The sequence below is a fragment of the Rhagoletis zephyria genome, unplaced genomic scaffold (assembly GCF_001687245.7).
Source record: "Rhagoletis zephyria isolate East Lansing unplaced genomic scaffold, Rhagoletis_zephyria_1.1 Rzeph_scaffold_00260, whole genome shotgun sequence".
In the NCBI taxonomy this organism is placed as follows: domain Eukaryota; kingdom Metazoa; phylum Arthropoda; class Insecta; order Diptera; family Tephritidae; genus Rhagoletis; species Rhagoletis zephyria.
In genome coordinates this window covers 71,526-97,936 of record NW_016157344.1, presented here as the reverse complement: position 1 = coordinate 97,936, position 26,411 = coordinate 71,526, and the positions used below count along the sequence as shown (strand labels likewise).

General features: G+C 35.5%; 1 protein-coding gene across 10 annotated transcripts in view; it reads left to right on the top strand.

Annotated features, from left to right (window-relative positions):
• Positions 1-26,411, top strand: part of Ephrin (ephrin) — a 276,024-nt gene that overhangs the window by 200,383 nt on the left and 49,230 nt on the right. For all 10 annotated transcript variants that reach the window (XM_017609859.1, XM_017609858.1, XM_017609856.1 and 7 more), the window contains one exon: positions 10,036-10,346. In XM_017609859.1, the coding sequence (XP_017465348.1) occupies positions 10,036-10,346 (311 nt within the window). The remainder of the gene's footprint in view (positions 1-10,035; positions 10,347-26,411) is intronic.

The following is a 26,411-nucleotide window of genomic DNA, read 5'->3' as shown; positions in this document are numbered from 1 at the left end:
TCAAAAATATTTTCGCCTGTAAGCCTTCATAACCTCTTTCTTTTGACACCCATATTGCAATATCTAATTTATGTAATTAATTTACTTATATTGAAATTTTTAAAAAGGTGGCAACTCTCTATTTTTTCTGGTTTTAACCATCCGGATATTATAAAAAACAAACCAAAAAAATAAAAATATTCAAATCGGTCAAGCTGTGTTCGAGTCTTAGCGAGGCTAACGAACAGCAATTCATTTTTATATATAAGATATCTTCTTTTAAAAATGCGCAGGCTCGAAATTGACTTTATAGCTATGGTCTGGAGGAATTTTTTTCTTAGAATTTTATAAAGAATCCGAATATGCTAGGAACAATGTCGAAAAAAATCGATCCATACAAATTGACCCGCCCTAATATACATATATATATACACATATGTATTTATTTATTTATGTATATATTCTCATGCACAGAATAATAGATGCGTGCTATTTTGACCTGTTTTATCTACTAGGTAGGCACATATGTTCATTAGACTGCATCACTCCCCATACAAAAAAAATCGGTACTATTTTTCCATTGGAATTATAAAATCTTCTATATTTTAAGACGTCCACCAAAATATTTCGGAAAAATATTAAGATTTAAGTGAGCTGGACCGATTTGAAAATACCTCCATAAATGGTTTTTTTTTATGAACAAAAATAGTTTCTTAAAGATTTTTTTTGAAAAAATTCCCTCAAATGACAAAACGGTTTAAGCTTAAAATATTTGCATAAAAATATAAAAATAATAATAATATTATATATATATATATATAAAAATTTTTACGGAATCGTAATGATGATGCTTTTTTAACATTTTTCAAAGATTGGTATAAGAAAAACTTGAATAACTGAACCTAAACTCTTCCGATTTAGACTTAAGAGGTGTCATTGGAAAGGTATTTTTTCACCCTTTTCATTTGTTTGCTAATAAACTTATTCAAAGGATGGAAGAGAAAGGTAGGAGAAATGAACCTCATTCAAAGTTGAATTAAGATGTTTTGGTATTCGAAAAAAAAGATGGGACACGAATGACGTTTCTTTTGGCCAGAAATAAAAACGGTGTGCAAATACCTTTCTACTGAGATCCCATAAGTCTGAATCAGAACATTTTTGGCCCAGTTATTCAAGTTTTCCCAAAATCAATCTTTGAAAAAAGTAAAAAAACTGCATCAAAAATCTCATTCTTACGATTCCGTTGAAAAGATTTTTAAATATTTTTATGCAGACTTTTTGAGCTTATTCTAATTTGTCATCTGAGGGGACTTTTTTCAAAAAGTTCTTTAAGAAACTATTTTTATTCATAAAAAACTTCATTTTTGGAGGTATTTTCAAATCGGTCCAGCTCACTTAAATCTTAATAGTTTACGAAATATTTTGGTGGACGTCTTAAAATATAATAAATTTAGTAATCCCGGCGGAAAAACCGCAACTTTTTTTTGATGATGCAGTCAAATGTGCATGCATATCTATATAGGTATAATTTTTTTTAATGTTCAATAATTTCTTATAAAATTTCAACTTATACTCTTAGGTATCATTTTATGCGGTTTTTCAAACCCTTTTTTCGCTGTAGCGATTTGCTTTTTTAAGAGCTTTTATTATCTTTTTTCAATGTGTAAGGGGCAATGCTTCTGATAAATAATTTGTCTTTGTATTCTTACATACAAGTAATTACTAAGTAATTCGGCTAAGTAACTATATTACATATGTATAAATGAGAATATAATATTTATCAAAATGATTATTTTGTCTTTCCTTTCATAAATGAGTAGGACATTAGCATTTTCAAATGAATATTCCTGGTTTAGTCCCCATACATACATATGTACGTATGTAATATAATACAAACTACTATTTGGGGTGTTAAACAGTATTTGATAATTAAGGCTGGTCCACATAGAACTTTCGCGTTGACTTTGTGGACGGCTGCTTTGAAATTCAACGCCAATGCAACGCCAAGTTGTATGTGAACCGGCCTCTATTCTTTGTTTACGCAAATTTTCCCATTTCTACATATCCATACATACATATGTACATACATATGTCCTTGAACAACAGGCCACAAATAAATTNGGACGGCTGCTTTGAAATTCAACGCCAATGCAACGCCAAGTTGTATGTGAACCGGCCTCTATTCTTTGTTTACGCAAATTTTCCCATTTCTACATATCCATACATACATATGTACATACATATGTCCTTGAACAACAGGCCACAAATAAATTTTTTCACCAAGGATTATATTTCATTCAGGTATACAGCATAACTGCTACAAGCAGTAAACTATTTTGTTAACAAGTGCTTACTTGTTTTTTTTTTGTTTTTGCGGTACAAACGATTATAATATCTTCATTACTTACTTTTCTCTGTAAAGACAAAATACATGCATATGTGCATATATAAATACATACATACGTATATAAATATGCATGTTATATATGTATGTATATAACTCTAAAAAATATTTAATTCCATAATCTAAGCTTATGTATGAAATACATTTTATTTGTTGTTTTAAATGATTCCCTAATATAATATTCACGTATTTATATGCATATACTTTCGTGCATAATCTATTGACATATGTACATTCCCACACTTATGCACAAAAATGCATGTGTTGTATAGCTACGGTGACCATCCGTTCCGTTTTTTGCAGGACCGTACTGTTATTTAAAGGTCTGTCCTGCGTAGTTTTTCAAAACAGAAAACCCCCAAAATGTACTGATTTTTTCCAAGTGTCCTGCCTTTGTCCCGCATTTTCTTCGATATTTTAAAATTAACTTTTCCTAATCGAAATAAAAGCAGTGTCGATAACTAATTGATAACTACATAAGGGTAAGCTGGTTTTGAAGGTTCAACTAGTCAATGCGTTCTAAATATTGTACGGTTATGGACAATGGATGACGAGAAATTGAAGACCATCATCAAATATATCGATAACACTGTTCTATAAGTTTTGTGGTAATCGCTTAAGAAAAAAAATATTTTCCAAGCCAATTTTCCTTTCAAACAAGCGTTTTCGTAATTTTTTCGAAAAACGTGTTTTTGGTACATTTCGAACCTATTCGTCAATATCTCATGAAAAAATTATCCAATCAACATAAGCGACCTACAGTCCTCTTACAAAAATATATTACTTTGCCGATTTCGATGAAAATTATTAGTGTTACAAGCGACCAAAATCGAAAAATTGAAATTTCAATCATTTTCTTTTTACAGTAAATGAAAATCTGATGAGAAATGTAGATGTTACGGAACACAATCTGCACAAAAAATATATATTTTTGCAAAGAGCCCATCAATACCTTTCGAACTGTTGGTCGTTTCATGAGATATTGAGGAATAACTGAAAAAGTACTAAAAATACGTTTTTCGAACAAATCTCGAAAACACTTCTTTGAAACCATGGATATTTTTTTCGTGTTCAACGACCCAAAGTTTGCCTAAAAAATTTGCTTTACAGAGGTTCATATTTCGTGTAAAGTAATATGTAATATGCCTTATTATAATTTTGTAAATATTCATTACTAAAAGATTAATACCAATGAAGCAAATGTGATTTATGTTTAAAGTTTAAAATTGGATTAATAATTAAGAAATATACACTCTTCGTTATTTGAATAGCGCATCCTTTTAATACTTAGTAGGTACAGTTTTCCTTTTGTTTGTTTAATATTCATTAACTTTTTATAAAAATATAGCACATTCTACGTCTACATCCCATTTTAAAATTTTTTGAAAATTAAAAAAAAAAAATAAACATAGGGGCGACAAATTTTTTTGTTGACGGTGCTGCGCATTTTCTTCCATATAAAAATTTTGACAAGCATACTTTCTATGGTAGAAAATCAAAAAAGGGGTGCGCTATTCAAATGTCGAGGAAAGTATATATGTAGTATATTTTTGTTATTTTTATACTACGCAATTATATGTAGGTAAATTTTTTGAAAAATTGTCCTGCATTTTCAAAATATATTTATGGTCACCGTATGTATAGCACACACGAAGCGCTCGCTCCTCGCTCACTCGTCTTACCTAGCAGAGCGAGTATACAGATAGCTACTCGCCTCGCACTGCGAGCGAGGCAACACACAACAGGCTCGCTCGTTTAATAGGAGCGCGATCAAACCAGCAGCGCTCGCTCGTTTGCCGAGCAAGCCAAACTTCTCGTGCCTCGCCTCATTGCTGCTACGAGTACGAGCTGCGAGCGCCTCGTTGCCTGCGAGGCATTGAGTAGGAGTTTGCTCGCTCGCTCGCTCGAACTCCGAGTTTTTGCCCACCCTGTTGGCAGGTCCCTGAAACTCGCCATCTTGTGATTCACGTACTTTTCTGGTGACAAAATCAAGCTTTTTTAAAAGTATTTAATTGACTAGGTAATCGTTTCAAAAGTTCTTCGAATAGGGTGATGAAAAATTTTTGACAGTCTTTTAATATGATTGTTGAGTCAAGTTTATCACGCAGTTCATTAGCCTCTTCTGTAAAATTATCGTGGAAAACTATGTTTTGTATATTTTTATAATTCGGAAACATTTATTTAAGGGGAAAAAACCGCCAAAAATCGCCAATGGCGATTTCCTAAATTTTTACGCGCATATATCCAAAAAAAAATCGCCAAATTGGCGCGAAATCGCCAAATCTGGACACTCTGATACTTATACTATTTAAAGAAATAATAAGTTTTGTGAGCATATTGCAAATATATGGAAAATTTTTAGGTCCCTCTGAAATGTACACCAATTTTTATTATTTTTTCCACTTTTACAACATTTTTTGGCAAAATATCAAAAGAATACAGTCTCGTTTAGTCGCTACGAGTGGAACTAAGCACCTTTATAAAAATTAATAGACAATTTCGGAAATTATGGTTTTTCTAAAGATTCTTCGATTCTTCGAAGACTTCGATAATATTTCACAGAAAATTTGAATAAGTTGGAATGGATTCACTTTAGGTTTCAATAGTTCGTCTAGTTGACCTTAAAATTTTTGGGCGGAGCTGCATGCGTTTTGACGTGGAATGGTCCGTATAATTCCTATGTATATTGCATACCTTAATATTAGCAAACCTTAATAAACAAAAGTATAATCTTTACAGGATAGCATTAGAAACAGGGGCCTGGAGTGACTATAATACAATCAAACGTAGATACAAGAGGATGGTAAAGGTTAAAAAGGTTAAATACTTGGAGCATAAAATAACAGTTAATATTGGAGATAGCAAATCAATGTGGAAGCATCTAAAAAATTGCATAAGTATGTCAAAGGAAATAAACGCCATTATTGCAATTACCTCAAATATAGAACCTGGTAAAAAAGAATCCTTTACGACTCCAAATTGCACACATAACTTTAAATTTATAGAAATCGAAACCGATGAAGTGCTTGAAATTGTCAGTGGTTTTAAAAATAAAATTGGAGGAAAAAAACTATTATCTGAGGGAGTCATAAAAGACTCTATAACATATACAGGGTACTTTTACACGCAGTTAATTAATGAAAGCCTAAAATATGGTGTTGTTCCTGATCACTGGAAAACATCTATTGTTGTGCCAATTGAGAAAGTCAAGAACACAATCAGAGCCGACTGAGACCAATTAATACGTTGCCTAGTGATGAAAAAATTCTTGAAACGGTAGTTAAAAAACAACTAATAGAATATTTAGAAACTATTAAAATATTAATGCCACAAGAGTCTGTTTTTAGGAAAAGGCACTCGTGTGAAACTGCACTAAACTTAGTATTAGCTCGCTGGAAAGAAGAATTGAGCATAAGTAAATACATAGTTGCCGTCTTCTTAGACTTAAAGCGCGCATTTGAGACCATCGATCAAGAGTTACTTCTAAATAACTAAGGGAAACGGGGCGTTGAGCTAAAATGGTTTCAAAGTCTTATTACAAATCGTTACCAGAGAACACAGATTGGATCGTCGGTATCTGACAAAAGAAGTATAGTGGTTGGTCTACCTCAAGGCTCAGTGCTAGCACCTATANGTAAAAACATCAATGAGTTTAAAAGAAAGTTGTTTGACTTTTGTAAATCTATCCCAATATAATGTAATGTATTACTTTATATCTGTTTTCCGTTTACTATTGTTCCGTAATTTCATCTTGTAATTGCCATGTATGAATGCCCTTCCAAATGATTTTATTAGGCTTAAGCAATGTAATATTAAATAACTAGGTTAAGTCTACATATATTGTAATGAATTAGGCTCAAGAGAGCTGTAATAAATAAATAATAATAATAATTATAATAATAATAATATCTATGTATGTACATTAGGGTGGTCCAAAAATGTATGGGAGAAAAGTAAAATCGGAAATTTAATGCTCTCACCCCCTAGGATTGTTCTATACCGAAAAAAATATACCCATTGTTTTTTTATTTTAAAATCAAAATATATTTAGAGGTCGCTCAAAGCGCTCAAAGTTTCCCATGTATTTTGTATGGGGAAAAAAAGACTTTTCGTAGAAATGGCATAGAATCCATGGAAATCAAAATTTTTCAATCTGAAAACTCTGCTTCTCTTCAGAAGACTTCAGAGAATAATGCCCAATTGTTTATTTAAACGTTTTTCAATTTAAACTTTTTTTGGACCACCCTAATGTACATGCTTGTGTTTTTTCATCCGAAAGCATTTTATGTGTAATAGTTAAATATAGCGCGGGATTTCTATTATAACTTTAGTATAAAACGGGATTTAGGTTATATTTGAACGGGATTTCATTAAACCTGTTACTCGCAACACTGACTGGCGTCCACTCCAGTGGACGAACATCTAGCCACAATCCGCATCAAAGCGAGATTCTTCAACATCTCGCTCATCTGCGCCCATGCCCCGTCAGAAGAGAAGGACGAGGCGTGCAAGGAACTCTTCTATGAGCACTTGGAGCGTACATATGAGCGCTGCCCCGAAACAATGCCAAAATCGTGCTCGGCGATTTTAATGCCAAGGTGGGCAAGGAAGGGATCTTTGGCGCCACTGTCGGAAAATTCAGCCTCCACGACGAAACGTCCGATAACAGGCTGTGGCTGATCGACTTCGCGCGAATACTTTTCAACCCCTTGGTTGGCAGCAGCACTGAAAGTAGTGGAGGAGACGAACCTGAGCCCCCAGTCGAAGACGATGGAGTCCATGTCTCAGCGTCTGACCACGAGAAGGTATGAATAGCGAGTATGCTAATGAAAAATAACAAACTTGCTGGATTTGACGGTACGATACGATGCTGAGAAGCTAATAAGGTGCATGTCCGACGCCAGGAATTCCAGTGCTTGGATTTCAAAACCGCTTTCGTCAGCTGGAAAATAAGTTGTCTTTATTTCGTGATGTCTGAATTTTGTATCCCCGCAAAACTAAGACGGCTGTGTAAAATGACGTTGAGCAATACCACCAGCTCCGTCAGAATTGATAAGGGTCTCTCCTAGCCATGTGATACCAAACAAGGTTACTCCCTTTCGAATGATATCTTTAATCTGATGTTGGAGAAGATAATAAGAGTCGCATAACTGAACCGCTGCCTTTTCGGAACTAGAACGAGAAGCAAAGCGTGTGGGTCTCATGGTGAACGAGGAAAAAACGAAGTATTTCCGGTCATCTCACAATAGTCAGAACATAAGCGTTAATGACAATGAAAACATCTGATGAGACGGCTCTTGGAATTTTCGAGAGAAAGATTCTCCGAAAAATTTATGGGCCGTTACGCATTGGCGACAGCAAGTACCGCAGACGATGGAACATGAGCTCTATGAGCTTTACAACGGCATGGATATAGTGCAGCGAGTCAAATACAATGGCTACGCTGGCTTGGTCATGTCGTACGAATGGACCGAAACGCATCAGCACTGAAAGTATTCAACGCGGGTCGCGATGGTGGAAGATGAAGGCCCGCACTGTGATTGAAGGACCAATTGGAGAAGGACTTAGCTTCACCTGACATTTACCGCGTCAGTTGGCAAGGAAGTGAAACGACTGACGTACTGTTTTGGACTCGGACAAAATCGCTTGCATCTCAGATGCATTTGCTCAAGCTAGGATTGGACCAGACCCATCAGCAATGTATGTCTTGTCTGGCAAAAGATTCCGTTGGTTATGTTTATGTAACTTGCTGACTTAGCTGTTACAAACTGGACAGATATGGGAACACTGTACTTTCTCTCAAAACAAAACCATTTGTGTAAATCATTTTTGGGTACTCGCACTGTTTTAAGGTTTGCCGTTTCCCAAGTCCTGTTTCTATATTTTTTATCTTTGCACTTGCTTTCATTTTGAATACTTCTGATAACAGTTGATTTGTTTATTTTACACATCACTTTAACTGAAACACCACTTTTTAGTTTTTCCAGAATACTAGTAAGTGTGGCATGAATAAACAAAGGGAGTTATAGGTATTGAGGTTAAATTGTTTTGCAGTTGCACTTATAAAGTTGAAATTTTTTGTTTCAAAGCCTTGCACGTGTAGAAAGTTGCGGTTACCGTGTACGCACTGTAAATACTTTTGATCGGATAAACAGAAGTTAGGTAACGAAAAATTATAAGGCTCAACCTATGAAAGTCCAGATTTTGAGCGGTATAACTTTAGTAGTCACACAGTGGTATTATCCGGACGAAATACTTGACGGTGGTACCAAGGGAGGAACGGTGCATAACGATAGGACGGGGTGATGCTTCCTCCCCGGAAAAAAACATGTGTAGTAATAAGTTCATAAGTCGACGAATAGTTTTATATCAACTTTTGTGAACTTCGATTTATGTGTTTTTGTACAACTTACCTCTATTGGTTACAATAATTTTAAGCTATAATAAAAAATTTTTTTGAATAAAAATTATTGGCTTAAAAAAAAATTTATACGAGGTGTTCGCTTGAATTTTCTGATAGGGTTTCATTCCAGATAGGAAGCAGTCGTAAAAAATTGACTTTGAAGAAAAAATTACCTTCTTCACTTTTTGCTTTATATTTCCTAGCTATTGGTAAGAGATGAGGTCTCTCGTCCAAAGTAATTTCTTAGCCTTAAAACACCATAGGCAAACCCCTTATGTGGTATGGATATCTCGGGCGATGGATTCCTCTAGAGAGAGCTACACTAGTTAGGCAGCTAGAGAGAGTACAAAGCACTGTTTCCATTGGCATTACTGGTACCGCCACTCGTACGCTTAATGCTATGCTGGATATAATGCCTGTTGACTTTGCAGGAAGAACTGCTGGAACATAGACGGAAATCAGGCTAACAGAAATCGGATGCCTACAGTTTCGTTAACTCTAAAATTCTGGAACGTTTAAATTTCGCCCCTGGTTACACGGATAACTATGCTTCTGAAATTACTTTAAACCAGAGCTCTCGATTTTGTTCCCACATTTTCAAACAGCCCGGGTATATGAGCAGCGAGTACTCGCACACTTGTTCAATGCTCATTACTCGAAAATTTTCGAGCATGAGCTCGAGCAATTCGAGTTTTTTCGAGTAATTTGAGCAATGTTTTTTTTTTATTATATTGACATTTTTGGTAACAACTTTTTAAATTTTTCAAATTATTGGTATATATAATGCAATGATTGTTACATTGGCATTTAATAATATAATTTATTTAACATGAAATAGAAAGCAGCTGCTGACAAACACAATTTACAAATTTTCTTTTGTTTATGAAAGTGTTCAAAAACTCGAAATTTTTAACAAACATTTGAGCAGTTGAGCAATGAACGAGTTTCGAGCGAGTATCGAGCTACTCGCATTGCTCGATACCCGGGTATCTAGAGCTCTACTTTAAACTTTTTATTTACACAAATTCATTCGAAGTTCGAAATCACATTTTATTTTAATAGGGTCTCGCTGCTGAGAATCAACAAGAAAACTTAGCTCATTGTTAAGTTATCCAACACTTCTAAACTATCATAATTTCTATATGTAGTGAAATAATTTTATGGCTTTATTCAAAAACATTTAATACATGTTGAAATAATAATTTATATTTAATTAAATTCTTTATTAAAACGGTCTCTATTCTTACAGATTTCGTATAGATAATACAGATCACATAATTGATGTAAACAAAGGAAATTTAGCATTTGAATTCGACCAAGTGCATATAATATGTCCGGTTTATGAACCAGGAACCTTTGAAAATGAAACGGAGAAATATATAATATATAACGTGTCAAAGGTGGAGTACGAGACATGTCGGATAACGAATGCGGACCCGCGTGTTATAGCCATTTGCGATAAACCGCAAAAATTAATGTTTTTTACAATAACTTTCCGGCCATTTACACCGCAGCCAGGTGGTTTGGAGTTCCTTCCTGGAAATGATTATTATTTCATTTGTAAGTAGTATACATATAACGACTTCTTAAGTATTACCTTTCTAATACAAATATGTATGTTTATATATCTGTATGTATGGCAATAAGGAATAACAGTTAAGACTGACTTCAGTATAATGTACCATACGCAGAGTCTGCGATTTTCTGCAGTAGCTATTTAAATACTATTGATAAATGAATGCCAATTACACAGGCCAACCAAAATGGAAAAAAATTTGGTGCGGCAAATATTAAATCTGTTTTTGATATACTTTTTTGTGCTGATTACGAATCCGTAGGTATTAGGTTTCCATCAGCTTCAGATTTTGAGAAAAACGAGGTCAAAGTGTCAAAAAATATTTTAGAAGCTCTAGCAAAGAAACAAAAGGTGATAGAACCTTCCACTTAGGCTTAGAACTCTCGACTACTATTCCTGAAAAGACCATCCCTGCACCTTGACTTGATGGTCACTTACAGTCATTTGTTGAACAGCAATCAGCACAAAAACCTCTATCAAAAACAGTTGTAACATTTCCGCATCAAAATCAGTGTTGCTTTGTGTTATTAAATCCATCGTGACACATATGGTGACAGAACGAGAAACAAATGAAGAAAAGCCCATTCTCTAAGAGAAAGATAAGCTCCCTTTCATAAAAATTTTCCTCAGGAATCGGCTGAATTTCGAGTTCACAACGAAGGTAGAATACATTGTTTAGCTAAGGCTCCGTTGTGCTGGAGAGTGGCCAAGTTATCGAGTCGAATACCACCCTATTCCACCATTCATGTCGAAGGTTTTCCAATTATTTAAGAATTGTTAACCGCTCCCCTTCTTCTATGGTGTGCAAAAATTTCACAGATTACCGATTACCAGTATTAATTTTTACCATGGGAGTATTGTAAATTCAAAACTTAAAGCAGGGGTGCTCAAAATTTTTATATTAAAGTAAAATAACAATACATCTACAAAATTTATGTGTACAGTGGGATTTTTATTTAATCCTTTTTTATTTAAATGAAGCAAAAAAGTACAAGTTTATTGTTATTGTACGATTAGTGAATGAAAGCACAGGTCCACAAAAAAAAATCGATGAAAGGTTACTTTGACCAAACCTAGTCTGTTATAGGTTTTTGGGGTGGTCGCTGAACACGAATCTGAAGGCCGGTTTGCTCCATCACGTCTGAATTTTTTTCTAAACTCAAAAAACATCTCGGATTTTACGTGACAGAGAAAATGTTTCAAAAATTCAGACGTGATGGAGCAAACCGGCCTTCAGATTCGTGTTCAGCGACCACCCCAAAAACATATAACAGACTAGGTTTGGTCAAAGGAACCTTTCATCGATTTTTTTTGTGGACCTGCGTTAACAATTTTCTCTGTCACGTAAAATCCGAGATGTTTTTTGAGGTTAGAAAAAAATACAGACGTGATGCAGCAAAACGGACTTCAGATTCGTGTTCAGCGACCCCAAAAACATATAACAGACTAGGTTTTGAAATTGTTGACAATGGGAGTATTTACATATATGTGGAATAATACTGTGAGTTAAGAAATGATAGCTACCAAGTGGCTGAAAAGTTCCAAAATTTAGTGGGAGGAATTATCCTTACACATATTTACATCATATTGCATACTCAAATTTTATATGTTCCTTGGGACACTGCTCGCTTATAAAAGTCTAACTTTAAAGCAATAAAATTTAATGAGGGTTTGGAGTTTCTCCAACCTAAAAATATAATTTTATTTTTTTTTTGCGTGAAGTTTGCCGGCCATTTGTTGATACTTTGCCTCAAAGTCCCGAAATTTCTTTTTTTCTGAAATCCGACGTTATAAAAATGTCTGCAATCCTATCAACTTTACGCGATGTGATGCTCCCAGGGATTTATATTGAACTTAGATTGGAAATCAGTCATTTTCTATATTGCCTTTAAGGTTTGAAAAAAGTTTTGGTGGCAAGTTACAAAAATGGCGTTGCAAGTAATATTCCGTCATTCGTTTAATAATTACAAAGCACAACATACACTACGCTTTGCACTCTGTTAAATAAATTTCGTGTTCACTTTCAGTATGTACGAATATTACATCAATTTTTAATATAAATTTTTTTCAGTGCTGACATATTTTTTATTATTTTTTCATTCTATATTTTTTTGTGTATGAAACTCAGGCACTTTCATATGAATTATCTTTATATGGCAGGGCATACGAGAGGGCGAGAAACATTTTTTTTTTAACATTTAAAATGTAAATTGGTATATGTTAAGTATTACGTATTTATTTACTAATAGTTCTAAAAGTATAAGATATGGCAACCTCTTTATCTAAACACATAAGTTGGCAACACTTAAACATGTTATTAGATACACAATCCTGAATGGTACAATATCCTACACATGTGCCTGGCTTAAGTCGCTTTCATTTTATACACATTATTATAATCTTTACCAACCCAATAAACTTTGAATTACATTAAAACCATCAACAAATGGCGACGAGGTGAATTACAGAAACCTGGCGTCAAAAGTAATAGCATATTCTCGATAAGAAGCGAATTCATCGTAACTCTGTCAAAATGAGTGCAGAGGCGCTCCTAGAAGTGATCCAGCAAATGCAGCAGTCAAATCAGGAATTCATGTCACGGTTGTTGAAAGAAAATCAACAAACTATACAAAGTATAATGAAGAATTGCGAAAAGCCGTCAGGGGCGATTCCAAATTTTCGGGCGTTTAATAAGGCTGGGCTGAAGACAAATGGTGCACGTATGAATTACAGCTCGATCAGCACTTTGTGGCTCATAGCGTAGAAGATGAGCTGACAAAGCGTGCCTGTATCCTAAGTTGGATTGGCGCAGAAAATCTAGAGCTACTGCAAAAACTTTTCGATGGCAAGGTGAAAGAAAAGACATTTAAAGAAATCATAACCTCACTTAAAGAACATTTTGAGAAAAACAACATGTGCTTAGTGCACGTTTTCACTTTTATCGCACACATATGAAGCCGAGTCAAACTTATGCTGACTGGCTTGCCGAGCTCAAGGGAGCAGCAAAAAATTGTCTATTCAAATGTGTCAAAGCTGAGTGTGAAGAGGCTTATGTAGACAGCAAAATTCGAGACATGGTAGTCATGCACACACCACATGACAAAGTTAGGACGGCAGCCTTGCAAAAGGTCAATCCCACATTGCAGATTGCAACAATATATGAAGCAACAATTAAAATGTGCACTGAAAAGAAGGAGTCGGATTCAGCAAATGTGAATGTCATCAGTAAGTCATCAGTAAGTAAGTCAGTAAAGTCGAAAGGAAATCGCAAAAGGAAAGAAAATTTAAATCGTAATAACAATGCAGAGTCGTTAAAAAAATCGTGTCCAGGGTGTGGCACCTCGCATCCAAGAGAAAAGTGCTTTCACTATCGAAAGAAAAGTAGATGTAATATATGCTCAAAACCGGGGCATATTGCGGCTGTATGCGGAGCTGCTGAAAAGAGCCAGAGCAAGCATCGAGTTCACAACGTGTCGACGAACAAAGAACCATCTTTTGAAAACATCAGCACTATCAACTCTATACATTCTGAAAAGCAAAAAATCTACGTGAGAATTAAAGTCAATGGAAAATTTATGGATTTCCAAGTGGATACAGGGGCCACTTGTTCAGTTATCGGTGTTAAAGGTCATAAAGAGCTCGGAGAACCGAAATGGGAATACACCCACCAACAATTAATGGCGTATGGTGGACATAACGTACCGGTGAAAGGTCTAACCCATGTAGACGTTCAATGTGGTGAAGTGGTAAAGAACCTACCCCTTCTAGTAGCAGATACCAATGATGCATCAAACATACTTGGCCTTGACTGGTTTTATAAATTGAATTTTGATATAACATTTCCTAAAAAAGTTCAATGTAACCAATTCACTTCTGTTCCCACAGGTCAGGCATCATTGACGTCGTTGAGAGCCCGTCTGACAGAACTAATCAAGAACTATCCAGATATTTTCAGGGAAGAGCTAGGATGTTGTAGCAAGTTTCAAGCAAACATAACCTTGAAGTCAACTGCGAAACCAAAATTTAGTAAACCCTATCACCTACCGTTTGCCCAATACGACAAGGTATGTTCTGAAATTGACCGTTTAGTAGCTTCAAAACTTTTAAAGCCCGTCTCAGCTAGTGAGTGGGCATCGCCGATAGTCGTGGTTAATAAACCAATTGGGAAAGTTCGTGTTTTCGGGGATTTTAAAGTCAATATTAATTCACGGAGATAGGAAAGGCAACAAAATTAGTCCATTACAACGATTCACTGCCCATAGTATTAGCTACGGATGCATCGAAATTGGGCATCGGCGCTGTTATTTCGCATCGATATGCCGATGGCTCAGAAAAGCCCATAGCTTTCGCGTCTAAAACGCTAAGAGTCAAGTGAATTACTCGCAAGTGGAAAAGGAAGCACTTTCTATCATCTTTGGGGTAACGCGATTCCACCAGTATCTATACGGCAGACATTTTGAGCTCCAGACCAATCAGCAGGCATTAACCACATTATTTCATCCATTTAAAAAACTTCCAACTATGACGTTGCAAAGACTTCAAAGATGGGCAATACTTTGCAGAGTTAGACTATTATATTCGATATCGACATACATCGCAACACTCAAACGCTGACGCACTTTCAAGACTGTCCTCAGGAGAAGACCTAGAATTCGATAAGAAAGCAGGTGAAATGACCAATATGTACGAAGTTTATCAAACCGCGGTGGAATCATTGCCACTCACACCTGAGGTTATCGCAAGGAAATTCCGACACCACTCTCAAAGTAGTTAAGCATATGATCGAGGAAGGGTGGCCTGCTCAACTAACTGTATCGCAAAAGTCACTGAAACCCTATTTCGACAGACGTTTAGCTCTCAGCTGCCAGAAAGGCGTAATCCTTTTACAAACAGATTATACCGAGTCGTGGTACCGTCTGAATTGCAGACAAAGATATTGAATTTGTTGCACGAATGGCATTGGGGAAATAAACGGATGAAGCAGTTAGCTCGAAGGTATTTGTGGTTTCCAAATATTGATAAAGCCATAGAAAAAGTATGTCAATCATGCAGTGTATGCAGATCAAGAGCTAGTGCACCAAAACGTGAATTCGCACCATGGCCTGAACCTAAAGAAGCATGGGAACGAATTCATGTGGATTTCGCAGGTCCATTTTTCGGAACGATGTGGCAAATAGTAATAGATTCGTACTCCAAATTTCCCTATGTCATCCAAATTTCCCTATGTCATCGACGAGAGCAGAGAAAACTATTGCGTCATTGCAACAAATATTTTCGATAGAAGGATTGCCTCAAACGATAGTATCCGACAACGGACCACAGTTTACATCGTCCGAATTTCAAACATTTTGCAAATTAAACTGTATCCAACAACTAACTACTGCACCTTTTCATCCATCCTCAAATGGGCTAGCAGAAAGGTTCGTGAGAAGCTTTAAAGAAACCTTCTCGAAAATCCAGACAGAGGGTCAAAACAAAGAAAATTCACTCTTAAAGTATCTGGTAACCTATAGAAATACACCTAATCCTACATCGGGAAAATCGCCAGGGGAGTTGTTGCACGGTAGGCAACAACGCTGTTATCAGCACTGCTACCTAAAGCGTAACCTACGACGGAGATTTCACCTAAATACAGTAGGGGACAAGCAGTTTTCGCTCGAAATTTTTCCGGTAAGCAACGTTGGGTTCATGGAACTATAGTACGAAACTGCGGTCGCATGATGTACGAAGTGGCGACAGCACGACAAATTATTAAAAGACACCAGAATCAAATAGGAACCAACATCTCATATAGTCCGATCAGAGCCGAGTTGACTAGTCCACAAAATGACTGGGACATTGAGCAATCGCCTTATGAGGTGGAACACACCGAGACACCAACATCCACCAATTTATCAACATCACTCGAGTTACCACTCTCCGATAACTTAACTGCAACTACCAGATCACCAGGGATACGGTCCCGGGCTTGCCAAAAGGAAACAACTCCACCACCTAGTACCCCACCTATGACTTCTGAAGCGGTACAACCAGTCCGAGACGCCAGCACCACCTACCATTCGGAGATCCGAAAGATGTCGGAAGCCGTGCATGAAGTATAAATCAGATTATATTTAAGCTTGATTAAATGTACATAATTCAAAGGAGGGAAAGTGTTAAGTATTACGTATTTATTCACTAATAGTTCTAAAAGTATAAGATATGGCAACCTATTTATCTAAACACATAAGTTGGCAACACTTAAACATTTTAATTTGGTTTTTGACTTATGAAAGTATTGAAGTAAACGCACGTTAAGTTCATTTTCACGACATTCATATTGGATTTCAAAGATAATTTTCGAACGCTCGCCACAATCTTTATTAGGCAATTTTGAAGCATTTTTCAATGTAATTTAAATGTATTATATAATATATTATATTTATATTAAATACCCTAAATTTGCAATCATGCGCAAACAAGAGCCAATATAAAAGTACGAAGGGCATATCTGGACTAGTGTTGCCAGAAAAAATTTCGTTTGGACTAAAACGGTCAAAAAAAAGAATAAGTACTACTTGATATACATATGTAACTTGATATACTGAATAGTACTACTTGATATAAGCTAAATTAAAGAGCTAAATTTTTTTTTAAGTTGAGTGTTTATTGGCATAAAGGAGCCTTTTGCACTTAGGAGCCGGCTTGGCACATTTAGGTGCTAGATGAGGGATAACCTCAAGAGCCAGCATGAAGGGGGAAGAAGAGCGTAATAAAATTTCTTGTACTCCGACACTCATTACTAATATAGATATGTGATGCTTTTAATGTACTTTTTACACCCTTTTACTGAGAACTGCTTTACTTCTTGCGCAGCACTTGCTGGCTCTTTGACTGCTTTAAGAGCCAAAAATCTGCTTTAAGGTAAAATTAGTAAGTTAAAAACAAATTCTGCGTGTTCAGAAAAAAAACTCTTTTAAATAATTCTTGAATTCTTTAACCTCGGTCCAAGAGTTTAGGATGGATTTCGTAGTTTCCCGTGGATACAATTAAATGTTTTCCACTGCATTTCGGGTTTTGTAATTTTATCCACGCTTAAGTTTTGGTTTTCCTCTTTTACCTTGCCCGCTTGTCAGAGCATCTGAGCTCCAAATACTTTCCGGTTAAGAATGATAGAATGCAAGATTGCGCAATCCTGGCGGCGATGTCATTTCTGGTGTAAGAGCGCGGTTACCCACAAACGTGTACTTAGCGTAGCGTAGAAGTACGTAGAAACATATCAAGTTTGCTATTGATAGAAAGAGAGGGAATCAACGTCTACATCACGGTCATGCGGTGGTGGGTTTTTGTTAGCACGCGTCGGTAACTGCGCTTTAAAGGCCTGTATACAGTTCTCAAGAAAAGCTAAAATTCCATACAAAATGACGTGCAAGAAATGGCTAAGAAATTTTCTTGATTCAAATTTCCTTCAGGCAGTACGCAGTTCTTAAGAAATTTGCTATGCTTTTTACTACGGTTTTCTAAAGTTTTTTGTGAAAAAAGAGCACAAGGCAACCCAGGTTTGCAACAGAAATATATGCCCGTTCCATTATTTCTTGAGGAAAGAGTGAGGCAACAGGCTATGAAGTATCAAAAATGTCAAAATTCCTTGAACACACACACGAGATAATGGCACATTTTTCTTTACCGATTTCTTGAGAGCTGCATACCAGCCTTAAAAGTAAACAAAGCCGAAGAGTAGGATTAAAGAAAATGGCAGAAGAGCCAATTATCTAATGAAATATATGGTTTGTAATAACAATTAATAAAGAAAATGTGAAAAACGTTGATTTTAGTGAAAGTATTCATGAATTTCAGTTAGAAACGTCAAAATCGGCATAACCAAATTAGCGGTTTGCGGAATGCGTCACTTTCCGTTCGCTACATCGTGCTGTCCGCTATAGTTAGTGTGCTATCGCTTTGCAGAAACTAAGGCCCAATTTCAGATGGCCTATTTAAGTACAGATTGTTGATTAACTTCCACTATTCATTTTCAGATCATACATTTAATCTGCACTTAAATGGCCAATATTGGCTATTTAAATATGAGATATGCAACCCTGTGTTTGTACCAAACAACCAAGATTGATTGGTAGGTTGTTTAATCAATCCCACCAAAAAACAATCAGCTGTTCAGCACAAAATGTAAACAAACAAGCAAATGCAACAACAATTTCAAGAAAAAAGCAGCAGTGCTACCAATTGTTTGGTATATTTAAACAAAGTTGATCTGAAACCCGACGAAAGTTAAATGGCATTTAAACAACAATCCACAATTAAACTTAAGTGCCATTTAAATGTTCATTTTAAATCGGCCCTAAGTGACTTACCTGCCCATTTTACATTTGCTTGCGCGCCATTTGTATTAGGAATGACCTTTGCTAAAGGGCCGACTATAATGTGTATAAGCTGCCGTAACTGACTGTCAGGAAATGAACGAAAAGTCTGTCAAATGCATAAGCAACGTAGTGTAGACTTTTAGGTGGCTATATTTTACTTACATGTGTTCAGTGTTGCCTTGCGAAAATCTTAGGATTACCTGGTATTTCTGTAAAAGGAAACGCTTACGGCCTACTTCCTAGTGTGGAACCAGAACTTGTTTTGACCTATGTTACATGTAGGGCTGAATCGATAAAGTTACCAAGTTGAAAAATAAGTTACCAAATTACCAAATATGTTAAACAAAGAAAAAAATTACCAATTTCGGTAAAAAATTCTCAAAGCGGCAACACTGCATATGTTACATATGTACATTAGACTGCATCACTCCCCATAAAAAAAAATCGGTATTTTTTTCCATTGGAATTATAAAATCTATTATATTTTAAGACGTCCACCAAAATATTTCGAAAAAATATTAATATTTAAGTGAGCTGGACCGATTTGAAAATACCTCCAAAGATGAAGTTTGTTATGAATAAAAATAGTTTCTTAAAGATTTTTTTTGAAAAAATCCCCTCAAATGACAAAACAGGTTAAGCTTAAAAAATTTGCGTAAAAATATTTAAAAAAAATTTAAAAAAAATTTTGAACGGAATCGTAATAATGAGATCTGTAGGCACTCGAGTTCATATAAAACAGCAACTCAAATTTATTTCAAATGAGGAAACGAATTACAAACGCTGAATAATTATAACTGACTCAACAAATGTGAAAAATGTGACGTTGAATTTGAATTTTTTAAAATTAGCACACTAAGTAACTATGTCTCACTCGTGTACTTGTGTACAGTAGCCATAGTAGTCCCCCCGGAGTGACTCGAACTTGTATGAGAAGTCATGATATTGCTACGTTGTCGTGTTTCGTAAATCCTTGAACTGGATGATCTATGCGTTGCTACTGGATGAACCAAATCCGGTAAGGTTTCGACAAATGCCGGCTTGAGACGTTCAGTTGATAGCGTTGTCGAGCGACCTTCGACTTTCACCACAAAAACAGTGTATGAAATTCGTTTCAAAATCTCAAAAGGTCCTCGATACGGCTGCTGCAATGGTTGTAACTGACTCAACAAATGTGAAAAATGTGACGATGAATTTGAGTTTTTTAAATTAGCACACTAAGCAACTATGTCTCACTTGTGTACTTGTGTACAGTAGCCATAGATCTTTGATGCTGTTTTTAACTTTTTTCAAAGATTGGTATAAGAAAAACTTGAATAACTGAGCCTAAACTCTCCCGATTTAGACTTGTGAGATAGCATTGGAAAGGTATTTTCTCACCCTTTTTATTTCTTTGCTAATAAACTCATTCAAAGGATGAAAGAGAAAGGTATGATGAACGAATATCATTCAAAGTTGAATTAAGATGTGTTGGTATTTGAAAAAAAAAATATTGGGACACGAATGACTTTTTTTGCACATAAATAAAAATAGGGGGAAAATACCTTTCTACCGAGGTCCCATAAGTCTAAATCAGAATAGTTTTGGCCCAGTCATTCAAGATTTTCGTAGTTCAATCTTTGAAAAAAGTAAAAAATCAGCATCAAAAATCTCATTATTACGATTCCGTTGAAAAGATTTTTAAATATTTTTACGCAGAATTTTTAAGCCTAATTTGTTTTGTCATCTGAGGGGACTTTTTTCAAAAAGTTCTTTAAGAAACTATTTTTATTCATCAAAAACTCAATTTTTTGAGGTATTTTCAAATCGGTCCAGCTCGCTTAAATCTTAATATTTTTCCGAAATATATTGGTATACATCTTAAAATATAATAAACTTTGTAATCCCGGCGGAAAAACCGCAACTTTTTTTGGTGATGCAGTCTAATGTACATACATACATACGAGTACAAACAGCTGATTCCGTACGGAAGGTGCATGGTGAAATGAACTGAAGGTGGCGCATTCCCGAAACCGCTACTTTGGTTTTGCCGACTTTGACAAACTTTTTGTTTAGAAACAAGTGCAAACGTATTGTGTACTTTCAAGTGAAAAATCGAAGTAATTCGTGCGTTCTGAAGTAAAAAACGTTTTATTTGTAATAAAAACTTTATAAATATGTCGTGTCGTGTGTTGAATTGCAGCAGACGTAGGGGTAAAGCCCTCAAATTCAGTTTTGTTTTTGTTTCCCCGCGACGACGCCTTGGCCAGAAAGTGGGTAGAGTTCTGCCGGCAGGAGAAGCCATAAAATTTAGACACCAGCGTAATATGCATGAAGCACTTTACGGACCACTTTTAAACACGACATGTTAAGTTGAAAACGTTGAAATACCACAAATTACAAACTAAAATCGGAGGTAAGCAAGCATCGACCACTTTCTGCAGGAAAACATGCGTTGCGACAAGATATTTTCACTTTTTCGGCACCTGCAATACAAACACAAAAATTCTAAATAGTTAATTTATAAGACCTATTCTTTTGAACACATTTCAAGAGTGGTTGTATATTTTTTGTTAACGTAGTGCTTAATTTGCTATATTCAAAGATGGCTTGAGAAATTGATGAATCGAGAAGAAAACACGTTTTCTCACAGCAAGTTCACAGCTGTCAACTCATTGTTCTTCGCCATATTCTTTGTTTACCCGTTCCTACAAATGTTATTCTGCGGGAATGCTCAATCTTGTATTCTATCGTTCTTGCGGAAGGTGCGACCCATGATTCAATAATAACTATAAGGTTAGATAATTATTGACAGCCGCGGTTTGACACTCCCTTAAAAAAGGTTGCATTTACGAAGGACAGAGAAAGGGGAAGAATCCAGTCCCCTGTTGCGAAAATAGTAGTAGAAAAGTACGCAAAATAGGCAATTAGTAGTGAAATTCCTTTTGTAAATTCTAATGTATTGCAGGAAATCTGGCAGTTTAAACGAAATATTGAACGAAATATTAATACATCTACGTGAATTACGTAACTTATGTGCTATTTAGCTGTATAAAAAATGCAAAAGGACTCAAAATTAAAATAAAACTACTATGAGATTTATGTAAACATCCAATTTAAAAACAATTTATGTTTTCATCAGTTAAATTTACTCCATATGCATATACAAATAAACATATTGCACCAAAGCTTATACTTCTATTTCACAGCAAAGCTACACTTTTTCCAAGTAAATTTGCAAAGAAGCAACACTCTGCCACTGCTAAGGGAGCGGTGCGAGAGAGACCACTGTCAGTTTATCGAACCTTGTATTATTGAATCATGGGTGCGACCAGTATCGCTCTTTCCTTAAGCAAATGAGGTTTGACGAAGCTTGATGTTAAGTACATTATAGTTTCAGAATAGAATTTATGTGTATTCGCACGTTTGTATACGCTTGCTTATTCATATTATAGTCAGCCCTTAAGTATTAATCAAAATAGAAAAACATAAAGGTATCGAAAATAGCCTGAGTTGCTATATCACCAAAGCCAACTAATTTTAGTTAACTTTCGCATGACCTGCATTAACGGAGAACACGGTGGGAATATCAATGAACGGGAAAACACTTTCATCCTGTGGAACAGCAGGATTATAGAATAAGTATTCTCGGCAAACCTTGCAATACTTGCAGATATCTCATAGTAAGAAATAAGAGCCCATAGCATCGAAGGAGATTAGTACTTAACCCAAATGTTATCTCAGCGCTATTATTCTTGGCCTATGAGTAAACAAGATTCTCTTCAGTCCTTTCAACCTAAACTAATAATTTTTACATTACAAACCGTTTTTGCGTAGCAACACTATTTTTGTGCAATGGTTTTTTGCCGAATTTCCACTAGGCATTGAAATGACAAAAAAATATATGCCATTTAAAAAATGCCATGTGGATATGGACTTCATGACTATTTTTTTAACGTAATGACACNTTACTCCATATGCATATACAAATAAACATATTGCACCAAAGCTTATACTTCTATTTCACAGCAAAGCTACACTTTTTCCAAGTAAATTTGCAAAGAAGCAACACTCTGCCACTGCTAAGGGAGCGGTGCGAGAGAGACCACTGTCAGTTTATCGAACCTTGTATTATTGAATCATGGGTGCGACCAGTATCGCTCTTTCCTTAAGCAAATGAGGTTTGACGAAGCTTGATGTTAAGTACATTATAGTTTCAGAATAGAATTTATGTGTATTCGCACGTTTGTATACGCTTGCTTATTCATATTATAGTCAGCCCTTAAGTATTAATCAAAATAGAAAAACATAAAGGTATCGAAAATAGCCTGAGTTGCTATATCACCAAAGCCAACTAATTTTAGTTAACTTTCGCATGACCTGCATTAACGGAGAACACGGTGGGAATATCAATGAACGGGAAAACACTTTCATCCTGTGGAACAGCAGGATTATAGAATAAGTATTCTCGGCAAACCTTGCAATACTTGCAGATATCTCATAGTAAGAAATAAGAGCCCATAGCATCGAAGGAGATTAGTACTTAACCCAAATGTTATCTCAGCGCTATTATTCTTGGCCTATGAGTAAGCAAGATTCTCTTCAGTCCTTTCAACCTAAACTAATAATTTTTACATTACAAACCGTTTTTGCGTAGCAACACTATTTTTGTGCAATGGTTTTTTGCCGAATTTCCACTAGGCATTGAAATGACAAAAAAATATATGCCATTTAAAAAATGCCATGTGGATATGGACTTCATGACTATTTTTTTAACGTAATGACACGATTATTTTTTAATGCCCAACTTTGTCATTTTTGCCATTTAATGCCTAGTGGAGATCCAGCATAAGAAAACTTATTATTATTATTATTATTATTTTTGTAATCAACTCTTTGCACCCTACTCTGTTTCCTCTTTGTGTGTTTTTTTTTTAATAACAGAGCTAGTAACTTATAACTTCTAAATTTTCAGTTATGTATATGTCGTTAAGCGATAATTCTAACAAGCTGGAAATAAGACACTTTTCTTGAAGACGGAATTTACAGACAAATACAAGCTTTTGAGGAATTTTTTAATTTCATAGATAGCTCCCAATCCACCAGTTTGATTGAAAAACATTGTAACCATAATAGCAGAAAATAACAATTTACTGAACTAAATGTAACAGGTAATTAGTTGAAATTAGTATTATTTTGATAGACTAGGAAACAGTTTATGCATGTATTATTTGTGGGAATCTAATCGTAGTAATAAACATTGAACATGCGGAGACTTTGGCCCGTAGTTGTAGTCAGTATTTTCACATCCTTAGACACGGAATTGGGAAACAAAGGCCCATAGTTATAGTCAAAATTAAGTCGACACTAAAGTTAGTTGCAGCTTTTTTGACAGGTATCCCATTGAAAATTGCATCAAAAAGCTGCAATTAACTTTAAAGTCGACTTAATTTTGACTATAACATGTTGTAATTTTTAGCTCTGGATATTCGCAACGTCAGATTCGCAGTCTTCGCTGCTAGGGACACGATATCGAACCGAAAGTATCGATTTGGTACTCATTTAAAGTATCGCTTTAAAAATATCGGGTACCCATTAACATCGGAATAAAAAGACTCGATATTCCAAATATCGATACCAAAAACCAGAAAATTTATCTGAATATAGGTCTCGCATATGGGCCGCTGGGGTGTAGTGGTTAGAAGTGCGCAAACCTTGAAAATGAAAAACAGCTTCCCATAAAATACAAACGCCGTTCAGTCGAGAAAAAACTGTAGGCACCCCCTTTGGGCCACAAGATTAAGGCCCACGCGACAAATCGGAGGAGAAGTTCGGCCAAACACTAACATATTGTGTAAGCGCCGGACTTTATTATCATTACAACACGTAGAGATTGAGCACCGACGTCGCGGGTTCAAATCCCACCACATGCAAACCATAGTACAAATTTCTGCACTGTAAAGCCCAATTTATATCGCGAAGAATTGTTACAGGCCAACCTTATATGCGTGCGTAAAAAGCTAACTCAAATTCCAAGATTTGTCTTGTGTGACATTTCGATTTGACGTCTATAACTTAACTTCTGTAAATTTGACAGAAATGCCACTCTGAGAAATCACGCACGCAAATTGATTTGGGTTTATCAAATGAGAAAAACTTGCGTGCGTGAGTTAATATCGTTTACACGATATGAGTTCAAAAAATATATGTTTTATCTGCACGGTGAGGGTGCTTTCTTTATTTACATATTCTTAAGCCTGCTTTACATTTTGAATTCTTAGTTATATTTATACTATTGATCGATCTATACTATCGATAACGCATTCGCTGCATGTTAGAACGTGTTATGTCGTGACGTCATCGGTGGCGTTGCAAACATCCCTTAACTCTCCCCCTTGTTAAAAAAGGTGTCCGCACCTTTTACTGTGTTGTATTGTGGGGCGGGTCAATTCTGCTTCGTATATTTCGTTTACCCTTTTTCTGTTTTTTACTTCCTGGCTTATTTTGTAGCATTGGCATATTTTGGTCGAGGAGTACACGAAGAGTGCTAGTGTTGCTAAACCGAGAATGCTATACATTGCAAATTTTACCGGATGTTCTTCTATAGGTATAATAAATTTATACATTTTTTGTATATTCGTAAATTTGTAATCGGACTCTGAAGTGAGAATTTTTAGGATTTCTAAATGTTCATTAGTGTGGGAATGGATTGCGTTTTTTGTTTCTTCTTGATGGTTGAGGTATATTTTTTCATCGATGTTTGTGGAGATGTTAAATTGGATAAGTTTCGGTCCTTTGATTGGATATCCGTTCCACGTGTGTTCTCCGTCTGTGATGATATTACCGTGACGTAATACTAATAAAGGTTTATTGTTTTCTTGGACGACGTTACATTTAGCTTCCTTATCTTCTAAAAGTGGTAAAGTACAATTGTCCTCTGGCAATTGTTTACATATATTTATTCCTACATAGTTCTTACATTTAGCTACTCTAGTATATTTGTTGCTACATTCAGCAATGTATTTGTCGGTAATTATCTTCCCATGGCTATCCATTAGTGGTGTTATATTATATAATTTACATTTGTTTGTTATAAGGGGGTATTTATAAATAGTTATTATGGCGGTTTGGTATTGGCAAATATGTATATCTGCATACTCTAGTATATTTATTACAGGTATATCAAATTGTTCGTTTGTTATTATTTCTTCAATATCATTTAAATTTAAAGTGCCTGAATAAAAATTTCCATTTTTCCAAAATTCATTGTATTTGTGATGGCTACAATTTCTTGATAGACTTCATTTATTACAATGTTTTCTGATACTTTTTTAGGGTCTAAGGTTTCTAAGATTTTTTCGAATTGGGAATTTAGGCCCTTATTATGAGCTGCATTCGATTTTCGATCTTCGCTGGCTATCGAAGATCGAAGATCGAAAGTGAAACTCGTATTATGAGCTATGCAAGCGTGTCGAAATTTTCGTTGAGTATCGAATTTTCTGTCGAACTGAATTTTTCTTTCGATGGTGTAGCGAAGTGTTAGAAAATTGTGAAAAATGTATGATTTTGTATATGTTTTCTTACATTTTGGCGGCTAGACACTAATTTTAAACAATTTTTATTAATTTCATGCAGTTCTAACATCGTGAATACTAAACACAAGCTCGAAAGGCTGGTTTTACTTGTGAAAGAAAATCCCAATACTCTGTTGGC